Genomic DNA, 15,830 nt, shown 5'->3' with positions numbered 1-15,830 from the left:
TTCTCTGTAGGCTTCTGAGAAAGTAGTTCTGAAAACCTCTTAGGAAAAATACAATTCTGTTTTATCAGACTGTCAGTATCAGGAGATGTTACTTATAGATATCTCATTCGCTTTATAATTTTGACTGCAGAATATTTTGTAAATACACTTTTTTACTTTTCAAACTGAGTAAAATAATGTGCAATGAATTTTATACAGACAATTTTAAAGTTGGTTGGGGTTTCCTCTTATGTTTTGCTTGATTTCAAATAGATTTGTTGTTTTGACCAGACTGTGCAAACAGTAGTATGTGTAGCATTTTTGAAACACTTTCTAAAAATCACTGTCTTGCTTTAGCTATTAATCAGGCATTGTGAGGAACTGTGCAAAAACATTTTTGTTACAAACCTGTGGGACTGTTGCAATACTTTAATAAATTTATTCCATTTTTGCTTTTGTATAGACATTTCTATTGCTTCTAAATATGCTTAATATTTCATTATGTACTGTACAGTTAAATCTTATTTGCCATCATCCTGACAAAATGTGTATTTAGAATATTTGTATAACTGTATAAAAAGAAAAGGAATTATGTGGTCACGGTGCAGTTTTTTTAAATTGGAAATCATTTTCTTTAATTAATGGAAAGCATAGCAAAATTGAATAAAATAAAATGGTAACTGTATGTGCATTTTTATAATTCATTATGAGCCTTTAATTGTATTGAACTACAGTCCCATCACAGGAGCCCACTGGGCTCCTATGCTAATCGGGTGCCACCACTGCACAGGCACTGCTAGTTGGCATCCTGTGACCCTTCAGCAGAGGAGAGAGAAACCCTTTCCCCACTGCAAGAGCATACTTGTGCTCCCTTTGACACACACCCCCATTCTCCTCCTCATGTCCCCTACATGCTGCATACAGTAGAAGTTAGGAATGGGGGAGATGGAGCCTCTAAGTTAAACCACAATCTTGCAGACATAATTGTAGAGTACTCCAGGCATTTACTGAACAGCAGCAGGCAAACAGTAAGGAAGTCTGGTTAATGCAGTTGCCACCTCCCCCAGCTGAGCAGCTCAGAATGGTGCAGGAGCTGGACTGGGTGACTCCACAATCTCACAGCGGGGTGGTTAGAGGCATGCTGGTCACTACAACTAGTAGTCCTGCTGTAAGGAGTTGGTTTTTATACCTTGCTTTTCTCTATTAAGGAGTCTCAAAGTGGCTTACAATCGCTTTCCCTTTTCCCTACAACAGACACCTTGTGAGGTAAGTGGGGCTGAAAGAGTTCAGAGAGAACTGTGACTAGCCCAAGGTCACCCAGCAAGCTTCATGTAAAGGAGTTGGGAATCAAATCCAGTTTTCCAGATTAAAGTCCACCACTCTTAACCACACCACACTGGTTCTCAAGTGGTTTCAAGTGGCTTTCAAGCTCAGCAAGTGGTTTCTACCATACCACGAATGGCATCCTTCTAAGACTCCACTGTTAAACGGCTGACTGCACAGAGATCAAAGAGATATGGGCAGTAATGTATCTTAACTTACCTATGTGGGGTGCATTATCCATTTATCCAACTTTTTATCCAACTGAGGGGATAAACCCACCTACTCTTTCACATTGCAGCCTGCTCTACTCCAGCTGTGGGGTTCCTAGTGGATGGGGAGAAGGGGGGGCAATGTGTGGGGGCAGGAATCAGCAGCAACCTCACAAGTAAAAGTGCTGCTTGTGTGAGCAAAACAAAGCTGAGGCTCCAAATGCACCAAATCAGTCCCATGGAGTCATGATGCACTCCAGCAGTCAGTACCAAAATTCTAGACATTCATTCACACATCACATGAACTGAACTTTATTATATGTAGACACCACTCTTTACAGATCTAGCCACTGTAAAATGTTATAACTGTGAATCACAACATTGTACAAATGTGACGTGATTTTAAAAAGTTCAAGTTCTTCTTCCACTTTTAAACACTAAAACGTTTTACTATGTTTTCAAAACATCCTCATGAGGTAGGTTTTTTACATTAACTTGACAGTATTTCCCCACAAAAATTAATGCTCAACTTACAAACTTCAATCCCGCCAATAAGTCTCAGTGAAGTTCCACAGTACCATTGCCACTTAAACTTAAGGTCACTTACTAAGTAGTGCTGCTGTGATTGCAGCAACAACAGAGCACATCTGCCCAGGGGTAGCTTATGCATTACCCTTTGCCACCACCCCCATTCACTTCCTTCTGCAATCCCTCAGCCACAGCTACCAAGTATATCTCCACTGGCCCCAACTCTAGTTTCTCTTAGTGTTTCAGGCAAGTTTCTGTTTCACAGCAAGGACAAAGAGCTCTCACTTCAAAGCAACAAACCCTTTTGGATCACATTCATTTTGATTAAAAGAATACACAGGCAAATTTAAATTGCAGCTTTCTTCCTTATTGGTGTTAGGGCATCAGTGCAGCTCTCTATCTCCAAAACTTGATCATTTACAAAATCCCATTTGTTGCAAAATATAAAAAACAAATTTGTGGAGACTTATGTTATCTGACAGAAACTGCTGCACAAGATCCTGACTTTAACATTACTGTTCTGAGTGCTGGCATGTTGAAATGCACTCCTATCCTTCTACCTGTTTTTAACATAAAAAAGGCCCTGCTGGATCAGACCAAGGCCCATCAAGTCCAGCAGTCTGCTCACACAGTGGCCAACCAGGTGCCCCTAGGAAGCCACAAACAAGACGACTGCAGCAGCACCATCCTGCCTGTGTTCCACCGCACCCAAAATAATAGGCATGCTCCTCTGATACTAGAGAACCGGTATGCAGCATGACCAGCATCCATTCCAACTAACAGCCATGAATACCCCTTTCCTCCATGAACATGTCCACTCCCCTCTTAAAGCCCTCCAAGCTGGCAGCCATCACCACATCCTGGGGCAGGGAGTTCCATAATTTAACTGTTGTGTCCTAACCGCTCCCCATAGGAGTTGCTCTAGTCCCTTAATCATTTTGGTTGCTCTTTCATGTTCTGCATCTTCTATCCCTTCATGTTCTGCATCTTCTATCAAGTATGCTTCCTCACTGGAGCATGACTGAGAGTGAAAGCAGTATCTTCTGGAGAAGATGCCACATTTCCCTGCATTGATTTAAATTACAGCATTTCCCTTCAAGTACAGCCTAGCATAGCACTGTCACACTGTGCTTTCAATAATAAAATAATATGGACTTAAAAGCTGGGGAAAGAAACAAAACAGTGTCCCCCCCTTAAAGGAAGAATAATATACATAAGGTACCACTGAAATGAACAATGAAGGCTTGGTTAAAGAAAAAGAAACTTTTGTGACTTACCCATGAAACAATACCATACTGCTGTTGATTCTGAACATTTCATACAGCAATTATACTGCAAGAATGGCCTATATAGGTGAGAATCAAGTAGTTTCAAAAGGTGATGCAGATGCAGTTTTTTCAAACAGCAGTAACTTTAAATAAAGGAACTTTTTCTCAGATTGTTGTTTAAGCTCAATTGATCTCAGCAACTATATTTTTATACTGCTGGTCAAATGACCGTAATAAATGAAATGAAATATATTTTGATTTAAAAATTATACTCCGCGTCTTAGGAACACCATGCAAACCTTATCATAGCCATAACTCTGGTTAAAAGTATGGTGTGATGCTTACTATGTAAAGGTTACTCTCATTTCCAAAGATCAAAAAGCCTACAATAAGGTAAGCATATAAAACTGCACATATTGGAAACTTTGATCTTTTCAAAGACCCCTGCTTCCTCATTTCACCGTGACACTCGGGAAACATTGCGAAACCCTGCATTTTGCCATATCACGCCCTCCACTGCATGATTACCCTTTGGTAGCTGCTTTCACACACAACCAAGAACCTTAAATGGGATATGGCAAGTTTATCCCAACTTGAAGCATTTTTAGAATAAAGCTCCTACTAAAACTCTTATTTTGTGTAAGACAGCCTTAATCATTTTTATCCTGGTCTGTACTTGAATTTTTTAGTGTTGGGGTGCTGACAGCAAGCACCGGAGAAGAATTAAATGTTGTGTCTCCTAAAGAAGGATGGCCAGAGTTGGCAGCTGAAGATTCCCCTTGGATCTTTTTAGACGTTTCTACGACAGAGTTCCTCAGAGTGTCATTCATCTCAATTACTTCAAAGTCTACGTCATTCCATTCTCTGCCGTCTTCATCTTCATCAAGAGGAGAGCTGGACAACAAGGCTTCCTGGACTTCGCTGTCTCCAGGATCATTTGGCTTAGCATCAAAGTGTGATGTGGCTAATTTATACATCACAGGAAACAGGATGGCTGTCATGACCGCTGCTCCCACAGAAGTATACATAAGAATAGGGAAAGAGGAAAAGTGTCCTTGAAGGGATCCAACCACTGCCGGAATGCACATTTCCCCCAAAGCTGCACCAACAACAAACATGGATGCAGATTTCCCTTCGATGGTGGTATATTGTTCAAGCCAGGAAATGCCGCTGGGGAAGATAGTAGCCATTGAAGCGCCATACACTGCAGAGCCAACCCACAGGGAGAACGGGTGTGTATTGAACAGTGCTAGGAACAAAGAGGATACAGTAGTGCCTATGATACTCAGCAAAATAATAGTTCCAGGGTAGGAGCATGTGGCACAACAGATGGCCAGTCCCCTGCAAGCTGCAAAACTTCCCCAAAAGAGAGAGTTCAAACCAGCTGCTTCACTCTCTTTCATACCGAGGAAGGTTTTTGCATATGTAAAAATATAGGAACCATAAGTTACTTCCGCTCCAACATAGAAGAAAAAAAATATGGAAAGCAGAATTATGAGGGCATAATGATATTTGACAGTCTGGTATTTCTGCACAGAAAGCTTTGTTCTCTCTCGAACAAGACTTTTCTTCAAGTATAAGATAAAGAAAGTCAATGCAACAAGCAAGAGATAAGAGCCTATAACAACATAAGACCACATAAAGTTCATGTTTAAATGCAGCTTCAGCCCCAAAAGATCAGCAGAATTTGGATTCGAAGAAGTCTCATTGTCAGCACTGCTGTTTAGATGGACCTCGGAATCAGTAGTAGAGCTGCTCAGAGCCATCTTGGCCAGGATGGGCGCTACAAAGGCGCCCAGGGCAAAACTGAAGTGTAAGGCTTGCATATGAGGACCAACTTCTTCCTTCCATGTAGCCAAGGCAAGAACATTGCCACCTGCAAAGGAAAGAAAGGGTCAAATTCACAAGCATATAATGGATTCTTAGACCCCAGCTACATGTCACTATGCCAGAGCAGTCTGCCTGCTGAAAAGTCTGAAGACTCCGGCATACTTAGGGGCACAAAGCTGAAGAGGACACCAGTTAAGCATAGAGAAGGAGCTGCCACTAGCCAAACACTCTCTCTTTCTCCTTAGCAGCTGATTTTCCCTATTCTTTCCCTCCAAGCGCCCAGGGAATACCAGTCACTAAGGAGACAGAGATACAAAGAAACTGTGGATGGGCCAGTAGCTTCACCTTCCCCAGGCCTCTTGTCAAGATCCCTTCCAACAGCCTCTGCCTGTCAGTGAGGGGAGCCTTCAGAATGCTCAACAGTTGGAACTCGGGTAACTCAACCAAAGGAAGCAGACCATGCAGCCTGGTCCTTAAGTCAATTTCATCTATCCATACATATGATGCAGAATAAAGCCAAGTTAGGAAAGCATACTGGATTTAAACGACAAACATTATTTCCACAATATTCAGCACAGTAGCTGCAAAGTTAATTGTGATAAAGTTCTGTAGACGTTTTCTTATTAAAAAAGATCTGATCGTAAGAATCAAAGGCAGTAACATACAATTGTGCTTGAATAAGAGACCTCTCCTTCCAGAGTTACTATGCCTCCCAAAGGTCAAGTGCTTGGTTGACAGACTGTGCCCTCATTCCTTGGTCCCAAGCGCTACAGGGGGAAGAACTCAAATTCAAAGGAAAGCATTGCATTTGCCGTAGAAAAGCTGTTGATTCATTGTTAGGTAGAAGGTCACGTCCAGCCACAGTTCCATGGGGCTTACCAGTTTCTCCTGACAACTTAAACCCCCAGACAACTCTCAGCCAGCCTACAACCTACTTTACAATGCACAGAGCTCTGCTATCATCACGTTCCCCTCTCTCTCACTCAAGGCACGGCTTGCTCTCAGGGGCTTCTAACCTATACTCATATCACCAGTCTCCTGGTAGGTTCCTTTAACATCACAGCATCTATCGTCCAATATTTCCTCTTCTCATTGTCCCTCTTTTCAGTATTAACAGGTCCATTAAGCCTCCATTTTGTTGGCCTCTTTGTCACCCTCCATATTCAGTTCATGATGATCAGTACCTCCACTCATACTGAGGCCGGAAAACATAGTTGAGGGTGATTTGCAGAATTAAATGAAGTGAGTTGGCAGAAGAATAGGCTGGAGTGGAAATATCCATCCAGGTTACATCATAGCCACAAAGGTTTTACAGCAAGCCAATAAAGATATTCCTTAACAGCCTGCTAAGCAAAGAGGAAATATCACCTGGCCCAACAAAACTGCAGAAAAAAGTATACTTTCAGGCACTAAAAGCTTTTGAATTATTGTTAAAAATATGCTTGGAATAATTCCCCTCTCCTGCGATTTTCCTTCTAACAAAAGTAACATCCCTAAGGAGGGATCCTTTAAAGAATTGTGTGTTTCACACACACACACCCTTGAGTGCCAAAACTTAAACCTGCAGCTCCTTCAGAACAGAAGTGAGAGGTGACTGAAAGGAGGCTTCTTTCTCACACTTTACTGTCCCAGAGTAAATCTGAACCCAACTGGGCAACAGGCCTAATTCACATGGGTATGAGCAAAATACTTCTCAATCATACACGATAACACCAGAACTGCTAATCCTTCACCCAGAAAGCAGATTATCCTCCTCCTTTCAGTTTCTCATCCTCACCAAACTCTGGGTCACATCCTGCCCTTTCCCACACATCTAGCTCCAAAGGCCAGCACAGCAGCATTGGCCATTGTCATGCCAAACCCTGCCAGTTCTGGCCCCTGCCAACAGCCATCCCTATCCCGTTTCTCACCCTCTGAACTTCATTTCCTGGATAATGTTACTCCCCTTTCCCACCCCGCATATTTTCTCCCTGCCCCCTCCATTCAACTTCCGTTTCAAGCCTTGGCAATGGGCTGGTTTACTTTCCAGCAAAATTCCAAACTCTTTCTTTAGCAACTTCAACATTCAGCCAGTGATCTCTCCAGCCCCTTACCTGCTCCTTCGGCCTTTAGACCAGGTTCACAGTGAAACGTTTGCAGTGTTCTACCAACCATTTCCCCTTCTGTCCCCAGACCCAGATCACTTCTCCAGTGACTCTCTCATGCAGCACAACAGTTCAGGGGGAAGATCAAAAGACATAATGATATGTTTTAATTTCCTATTTCTCATCTGCTGTCTTCCCAGCTAAGAAATACTACATCACCCCCCTAACCACACCATTTCACACCATCTCCACAGGACTTTCCTCTTTCAAAAATAAAATCAAAACTCATTCTCTAACTCCCTGGACTATCCTTTCCCTCTTCTCTTAATCCTTTTCTTATTCCCACATCAAACTCAAATGTTTCATCTACAAATATTCTCTGACTGTAGCAATCACAATACAGGTACGTTTAATAAACCACTGAGTTTATTAAATTTAATAAATTTTCAATACCTTAGATTTGAACTAGTTGACTAGATTTAATTCTCCCACTAAAATCAATGAGGTACTTAAATGCATTCCACTTCACAATGTGATTATATTTGGAGCAGGAGAAAGGGTTACTCAGCAGCACCTGTACCAGTTCAATTCGATTTATTACGGTCATTTGACCAGCATTATAAAAATACAAGAATGAATATCGTCGGCCTTACTAAGAAGGTCAAGACAAATTTTAAAACAAACCTTAAGAACATTATCAAAAAGGAGTATGACCATTATTGAAATAAATAAATTAGAATTAAAAAGTTACAGCTGTAATTTCCGAACCCTACATATCAACATACAGTATCTAGCGACCTTGATCGAGACCTGGGGATTATTGCCTGCTAACAAGTGATCCACTTTAGTTTCGTCCGTTTCTCCAGAGTTTTTTTCTAGCAAAGGTTTAATCATTTTAATTCTAGCCTCCCTGTAGAAGATACACCGTGGGAGCATATGATCGATCGTTTCCACCTCATGGAGCAGGCATGGGCACTTTCTTTCTATAAAAGGGATCTTCTTAAATTTGCCTTCAAGAACCGCAAAGGGGAGTGCGGCACACCTGGCAAGGGTGAATGCTCTCCTGATGTTATTAGAGTCCAATGTGGCCAAATAGGCCACTGGGGTGACCACATATTTGGCACTCTGTGGGCATATGAAATCTGGTGTTCTAGATATATCAGCTTGACGCTCAGTGTCTTCGATCCTCTGCCTGGTCAGCTGTTTTGCTTGATCAAGCCCACTCCTTAGGAGGGCTTGAGGGGATAAACCTCAGTTCCTAACATAATTCAAAACAGCCTGTAGCCATTTTGACTGGAAATTATCTCTAAATATCAGGGGGGAAAGGCCCTTAGAATTCAGATTTCCTTTTAGCCATAAATAAGTGGACATAATACTGACCCTGGCCTCCATCCTCATCATTCCAGGTTCTAATCTGATCCAGGCATTTGAGACACATTTTGGAACCTGTAAGATCGCTCTCAGAAATTTGGATTGGACTCTCTCCAATGGGGCTTAACAGGAGGAGGGTGGGCACAAAAAAGAGCCATATAGGAACTGAGCCATAGTTTTCGCTTTATACAGTTTCAAGGCTGCGGGAATAGAGTGACCATGTGATCGTAGAAATCTAACTATACTATTTGCAGATCTTTCTCCCTGATCTGCCACATGTTTACAATGGTTAGTCTTAGATCCCGTTGCTTGAACCACAACCCCCAGGTACTTAAAATTGGTCACTTGCTCTATCTGATGCCCCTTGAGTGCCCATAACCTAGTTTTCTGATTTTTCCCAAAAGCGATAATTTTGGTTTTCTGATAATTAATTGTGAGATATTCCTCATCACAATATTTTGCTAGCCTCTTGAGGGCTCTTCTTAGCCCTATGGGGGTTCTAGAGAGTATAACTGTGTCATCAGCATATAACAGCCCTCCAATATGCCTTTCTGCGAGCTTGGGGGGATGGAATTCAGAATTTCCCAGGTGATTTATCAGATCATTTATACAGAAGGCAAACAGCGAGGGCGCCAGCGGGCATCCCTGTCGGACCCCTCTAAAAGTTCTAACTGGGTCAGTAAGATGTCCTGTCGCGGTTCGGGCCGTTAAGTGCCTACACTCTTAGAAAGGACCCCTTCCTGAGAAGGGATATGTTATCTTATTCAGCGAGACACCACTAGACCGGAATCAACGGTTCCTAGAAACTTGTTATTGCTCCTAGGACATTTCTTGAACACGCCAATAAATTTATAATAATGGACAAGAGTAGAAGTATATAAAAACACATTTATTTACATTATATAATATATGCTTTTTGGTTGCAAAGCCTTAAAATATCATATAAGGATAGACATCATTAGTCTTAAACATGTTTATGTAGCAAGTAATTATTCACATTCTCTATGCCTCCATAAAGGAGTATTTTAGTCAGAATATACTCATAAAGTATCCTTAGTGCAATGCACCTTCATTCAGAATATAAGGTTACAGAAATCCTGTCAAAATATGGTTAATTCTTTGGAGAAAGATTTGGTTAGAAGCATCCTAACTTAAACCATTCAAAACATCATAACATTTCTGTACAGAAGACACACTATACCTTGCTGTGTCATCTGGAGTCCTTTAAGAGTCTAAGCTCTATGAGAACATATGAAGTTATCCCAGAGTATCTGTATTTGCTAAGTCTTGAATCCTTTAAAGACTTCTATTAATATTCTTAACTGATCATCAAGATCAGGCATTTTCTATGTACATGCTATGCATGCTCTTTCTAGTTTTAGACAGCAATGTTGAATGTATAAATACTATGTGTTAGCTTAAAGCTGTTTACAGTCTCTTTGACTGTGCCAATCTGTGTATGCGCATTGTGCATATCTCACAGAGTACAGAGAGTCTCCTTTCCCTTCTCTGGTCTCTTGCTCTGAGGAGGTTCAGAAGTCCCTCTGTTAAGTAGAGGACGTTCTGACACAATCTCAGAGGTCTAGCTATTAGCCCTGTATTCAGGATGCTTCTTAGCATTGGTAAGCCAAATAGGCTTAGTTTGTAAGAATCCATAAATCTGATGGACTCTCAGTGTTCCAATACATGGAAAGATCACTGCACTTAAGATTCCTATTCAAAGAATAGGAATTCTAAGGGTCTCTATCCTCTTCTAGGAATAGAGCAGTCTCACAAGAAGACTGTAAGTAAGATATGTTGAAATATCCAGATCTTGATACTTCAAGATATCTTAGAGAACTGCTGTCCACGCAAGGACAGAGTTTCAATGTTTTACATCTCAAGCCTTTTGAGATGGAGAAGTGTTACTTCAGACAGCTGCAGTCTGCCAGCTATAACACTCTAAAAGTGCTAGCTGTTCTGCAGCTGTATTTATGCTGTTTCTAGACCCATTAAGAGTGTTCCTTAATCCCCTCTTCCTTATCCTTCAAAAGGGTACCTTTATTCTCTCTTATCAGATACCAGGAGCTTAGTGGCATCTGCTCCTGTCCTCTGATATCTTATTGTCCAAATATGGACATCCTTCCCTTTCACTCCTCTGTGCTTAAAGTATAAACCCTCATTTCTGAGGTACATGATCACGTTACATATTTAATTTCTATACCATTCTCTTCGTTAGGACAATACGCATTAAATGAGACTACTAAGAAATCTGTAGCACAACGTTTAACTATATAGCTCATGAAACACAATTATTGTTTACATTTGTCATTTTGTAACATCATTTAGTAACTGACAGCCTTGGGCAGATTACAGAAGAGCAAGTAAGCCTGTTACTCTTATCTTTAAGAGAACTTAAATGCCTCAATAGCACAGTTTCAGCTATTGAGACCTTGAAAAGGCCAAGTATTCTGCCTTTGGTATTCTTTGAGATTCTGACATCTGGCAGCTGAGTCAGAAAGGTGACTTTTGCACACTTTATGGACAAAGTGCTTTACGCTGCCCCTTCAAGGGAAGGTGCTCAGCTCTGCCCCTTCAAGGACAAAGCCAGAGTAACTTTAGTAGTTAGCTTTGATAGAGCTAACCTTGAGCTAGCCTGTCAGCATGACACAGAGCTAGCCTGTCAGCATGACACAGACATTCATTATACATTACACAATCCTCTATAGTGGCTCAGTTTGCATGATGTGTTTAAGCTCTATATGGAATTAATTCTGCACATGTTCACAAAATACCATGATCATGTCAGAGACTGCTACAGTCCATTCCTGCTACATCTAACCCTTACAAATGTTTGGTCGTGTAGGATCCATATAAGAAACAGTAGTCTTCTATCTATATTTGATGCCATCAGTTTGCTCCATAACCTGGACCTTGACACTGAATCAAAAGCAGCCCTCAAGTCAACAAAGGCAGCAAACAGAGATACTGGGCCTGAAGAAGCATATTTCTCAATTAGATGTAGTAATGTAACACAATGATCTAAAGTGGATCTACCTGTTCTGAAGCCTGCTTGCTCATCGGCTAGGATCTTTTCGTGTTCCATCCAAAGAATCAGTTTGTCTAATAGATATTTTGCATACAGCTTAGCTGTTATATTCAACAGACTGATTGGCCTATAATTTGCTGGGTTCTTTTTTTGGCCTTTTTTATAAAAAGGAACTATTATAGCTGTACCCCACAATTTGGAAATAAGGCCAGTCTCATTAATGTATGTAAAAAGAGGGGCCAAAAAAGAGGCCCACCACTCCTTGTTCGCTTTTAAGAACTCAGGGGGAATTCCATCTGGCCCTGGGGCTTTGGCATTCCTCAGCTGGCTAATGAGGGATTCAGCTTCCCTTGGGGTTACAGAAGGCCATTTTGAAAGGTTCTCAATTTCAAAGGGAGGAAGGGAAGGCACTTCATCCTTATACATTTTGCTAAAAAAGCAGACCCATCTATCTGGAGGGATACAAGATGCTGTTAGTGACCCTGGTTTAGCAAGCCGACCGGAAACCAGCTTCCAAAACAGTGACGATTTTTTATCTTTAGCTGCCTTGATAAGCTCTTGTCATAACTCTCTAGAGTATTCCTTTTTTCTGCACTGAATCAGGGCTTTATATTCTCTTTTTAGGATTAACAGTGAAGAGTAAGCTTCCGTCTTTGAGTTTTCTTGTGTATTTCGACAGCGCTGGTAGACTTTCTTCAACTCATTTTTTGCTACTATGCACCTTGAATTGAATCAAGGGTTATTAAAATTTCCGGGTCTTACTATCCTATCTGTAAAGGGATGGAAGAGTATAGGCCTTAGTTTGTCCACCAGTATTTCATAATCTGCTATGGGATCCAAAGCTTCTGATTGTCCCACCCCTGGATGGTCACACAGAGGGGGGTCATCCCTAATTAGGCAGTCCTTCAGCCTCTGTGCAAGTTTTGAGGACCATCTGGCTCGGCAACCAAAATGAGCCGTGGGAGAGATTTGTATGGGGAATCGAGTCACAAGATGCAGGTCCTCTGCACCTAGACAGATCTGTAAGAATATGGGGAAATGATCACCCTCTAGATAGGGCAGGACTTTAAATTTTCCTACCTGGGGAACCAGGGCTTTACAGACTAGCACATAATCGTGCTAGCCCTAGTCCCTGCCATAAAGGTATATTCACCTGGAATGTCCTCCCCAGCTGAGCCGTTCAAAATATATAACTCCAATCTATAGGCGAATTTGAATAAGCAAGCCCCAGCAAAATTTACATACGGATCTTTAGAAACCCTGTGGTGGTGTGGATATTCATGACCCTCATCAGGAGCACTGAAGGTCATCTTATATTTGGTAGCTAAACAGGTATCATTAGTACCTAAGCGTGCATTTAAATCACCTACAAACATGAATGTGGCCTGTGGATGGTCGAAAATTAATTCTCTTACATAATGTTCCAAAAGCCGCCAGTTTTCCTCAATCTCTACCTTTTGTACTTACAGGCGGTAAATAAACATTTATTAAGACCAGGCTTCCCTTCTCCCAAGTTACAGTAATTGCCATAGCTAACTGTTTTAGGGAGGGTTTCATTATACATTTCACTCTCAGGGCGGTTGAAATGAGAATAGCGAGGCCCCCTTTTAGCCTTCCCGGGCCCTTTCCCGGTTCTGCGTTAATTTTAAAGACATTAAACCCATCCAGGACCAGATCTGCATCTGACCATGTTTCCTGCACAGCAATGATATCATAACTGCGTCTGAAGAAAGGACTGTCCGGATATTGAGACAGGCAGCGAGTCCATCCTGCCACGTTCCACGAAAGGATCTCAATATCACTGGGGGGTCTCTTCTGGAGTCAATCTGCCTGCTGTACCAGTTAACACTGAATCAATTTCTTTGAGGTCTGACTATGGATTTTATCGTGATTCAGACTTTTGGGAACTGGAAATAGATTGATGATCATCTTGTTACAATCAGTCACATTAGAGCATTCTAACCCTCGCATGGAGAATGATGGACACAAAAGAGTTTAACTTTGCTGGGTTTTGTACTCTTATTTCATAGAACGGCCCTGATCCGACTGGGGGAGGAGGTGGCACTGGCAGCTTCCACACATACTCTTTCCTGCTAGCAATAATGTAGGTAGTCTGGAAAAGTATTCCTTTGTGAACACAAATCTGCTCAGACCCAAAGTACACGTTACATGAGACAGAGAGAGAAAAAAAGAACATGCCTAAAAGTTGAAGAGCCAAGACTCTGAATAACACATACACAGATGCATTAGTAGTACAATGATAGCTGGGGTGTTTTTTTTACCTGTATCTAGGACTCCCATTGCAGAGCCAATGACCCACATCATTGCTGTCAACAAAAGTGCTTTCTTACACCACGGGATGGCATACAGACCTATCGCTGTACCCAACATTGACAATCCTACACAGCAGAAAAAGTTTAAGAGAGGAAAAAAACCACAGAAGTTAAGCATTGCATATTCATTAAAAACAAAAAAATTAACTTCTAACACAACTGTATGTTCTATCATATTTTTATCCTGCCACTGAGAAGCAGCTTAGGCTGACGTGATTAACCCATGTCACTCAGTAAGCTTCATGATTCCATGGGAGGTTGGACCCAGTTACCTGGGTTCCTAGTCTAAAACTCAAACTACTGTGTCAAAAATATATTCCATTGCATTTGGATTTATAGCCATTTCTGCAGTGGGGTGGCATTATTAGAATATCGCCTTTTTATTTCAATGGTATTGATGCTGCTGTTTTTAACTGAATATTTATGTATCTAAATAGTTTTTTTATTAATTATATTGTATTTGAATGTGTTGTAAACCTCTTCAGGAACTTTTAGTTGAAAGGCAGTATACAAATAAACAACCTCACCAACTAACATGACAAAGCTACACAAAATGTTCTTTTCTTTGGTATATCTGACATCATAAACCTACAATGACCCTGATTCAAACCCCTCTGTGCGCAACTGGAAAGCACTTACACACAGCGGGGGTTCCTTCAGCCAGTAGCTACTCATGCATCATGTGGGGCTACTCTAGAGGGCCACTCTGATCTTCACATTATGTGCACAGAGCTGCTAGTGGAAGGAGAGCCAAAAAGCCACAGCAAGCAAGAAGAAAATCAGTTTAGACCCCAGATAATGTACCTGTTTAGATCAAGCTGGTTTAATACATAAAAGCCTTAAGCAAAAATGTACTATATCAACTACACATTAAGAAGGAATCTCAGAAAAAAAGAAGCCTGTTTTATAAAGACCTTAGAATTGAGGAGACCAATGAAAATGAACATATGCCTCATTAAACATTATAGCTCCCTTACTCATGTTACTTTCTGTATCATAGCCTTAGCAGAGTTCCACCTTTTTAAGTTTATCGCACTGTATATCATGTACTGTGCTAACATCTAGTCTGGCACCATATGATTTAAATCTGTTTACTCTCTCCAAGGAATATAGAATTACTGGCAAACTGTAATTGATGCATGTATAAATGCATTCTTTATCCTCTAATGGATATGCATACGTATGACTGGCCAGTCAAAAAATAGTCAGGAGAGGGGAACGATATCCAGCACCAGCCTCTTTTTTTTCTCTTTGGAACAGATTATGGGCAACATTGCAGTTTTGTTTAACAGGCTGCATGTGCATATCCTTGGCTGTAGCAACATTCTCCAACAGAACGCTCATTTGCATTCCAGCTAGGATGCAATGCAGCGGGCTTCCACATGCATAAGCATAGCCCTAGCTATTCAGGATAACCACATATAAGAGGTATGTGCATTTCTGTGTACTTACCCAAGAGAAGGTGAGCATTCATACAGTCAAAGAGTATCCCACCAATCAGAGAACCACCAAAATAGCCCGCTGCTCGGCCCACAAAGATGTAGGATATTTGACTAACGTTTCTGTTCACATTTGTAGCCAGGTCTTGAAACGTAGGCCCTAGGACAGCAATGGCCATACCCTGGAAAACAAAACTATAATTTATGGTAAATCAAACTTACCTATCATATTAACAAAGACATGCAGCAACAAGTTACAGCTCAGTAGTCAACGTACACCTCTTATAATCCTAGTACTTAACTGAAAGCAAGTCCTATGGAAATGAGTGGGACAATATGGGATTACACTCTATTACCCCATGGGCCAGGCTCTCAGATCAATGCTTAAGTACATAGCTGGGTTCCCTTCACTGATCTCCCAGAAGAGCTATGCATCCT

At 41.3% G+C, this 15,830-nt stretch overlaps 1 protein-coding gene across 1 annotated transcript; it reads right to left on the bottom strand.

Moving 5' to 3' along the window:
• Positions 1–3,957: 3,957 nt before the first annotated feature.
• On the bottom strand, positions 3,958–15,606 carry MFSD4B (major facilitator superfamily domain containing 4B). The gene is made up of 3 exons (XM_056856212.1): positions 15,406–15,606; positions 13,903–14,019; positions 3,958–5,183 (listed from the first exon to the last, which is right to left on the bottom strand). The coding sequence occupies exons 1-3, from the start codon at positions 15,569–15,571 to the stop codon at positions 3,958–3,960; spliced, it is 1,509 nt and encodes a 502-aa protein (XP_056712190.1). The 5' UTR covers positions 15,572–15,606.
• Positions 15,607–15,830: the final 224 nt, after the last annotated feature.

Source organism: Euleptes europaea, chromosome 10, assembly GCF_029931775.1.
Source record: "Euleptes europaea isolate rEulEur1 chromosome 10, rEulEur1.hap1, whole genome shotgun sequence".
Lineage (NCBI taxonomy): Eukaryota > Metazoa > Chordata > Lepidosauria > Squamata > Sphaerodactylidae > Euleptes > Euleptes europaea.
Note: the sequence above shows the minus strand (reverse complement) of the source record. Positions and strands in the feature narration are given on the sequence as shown.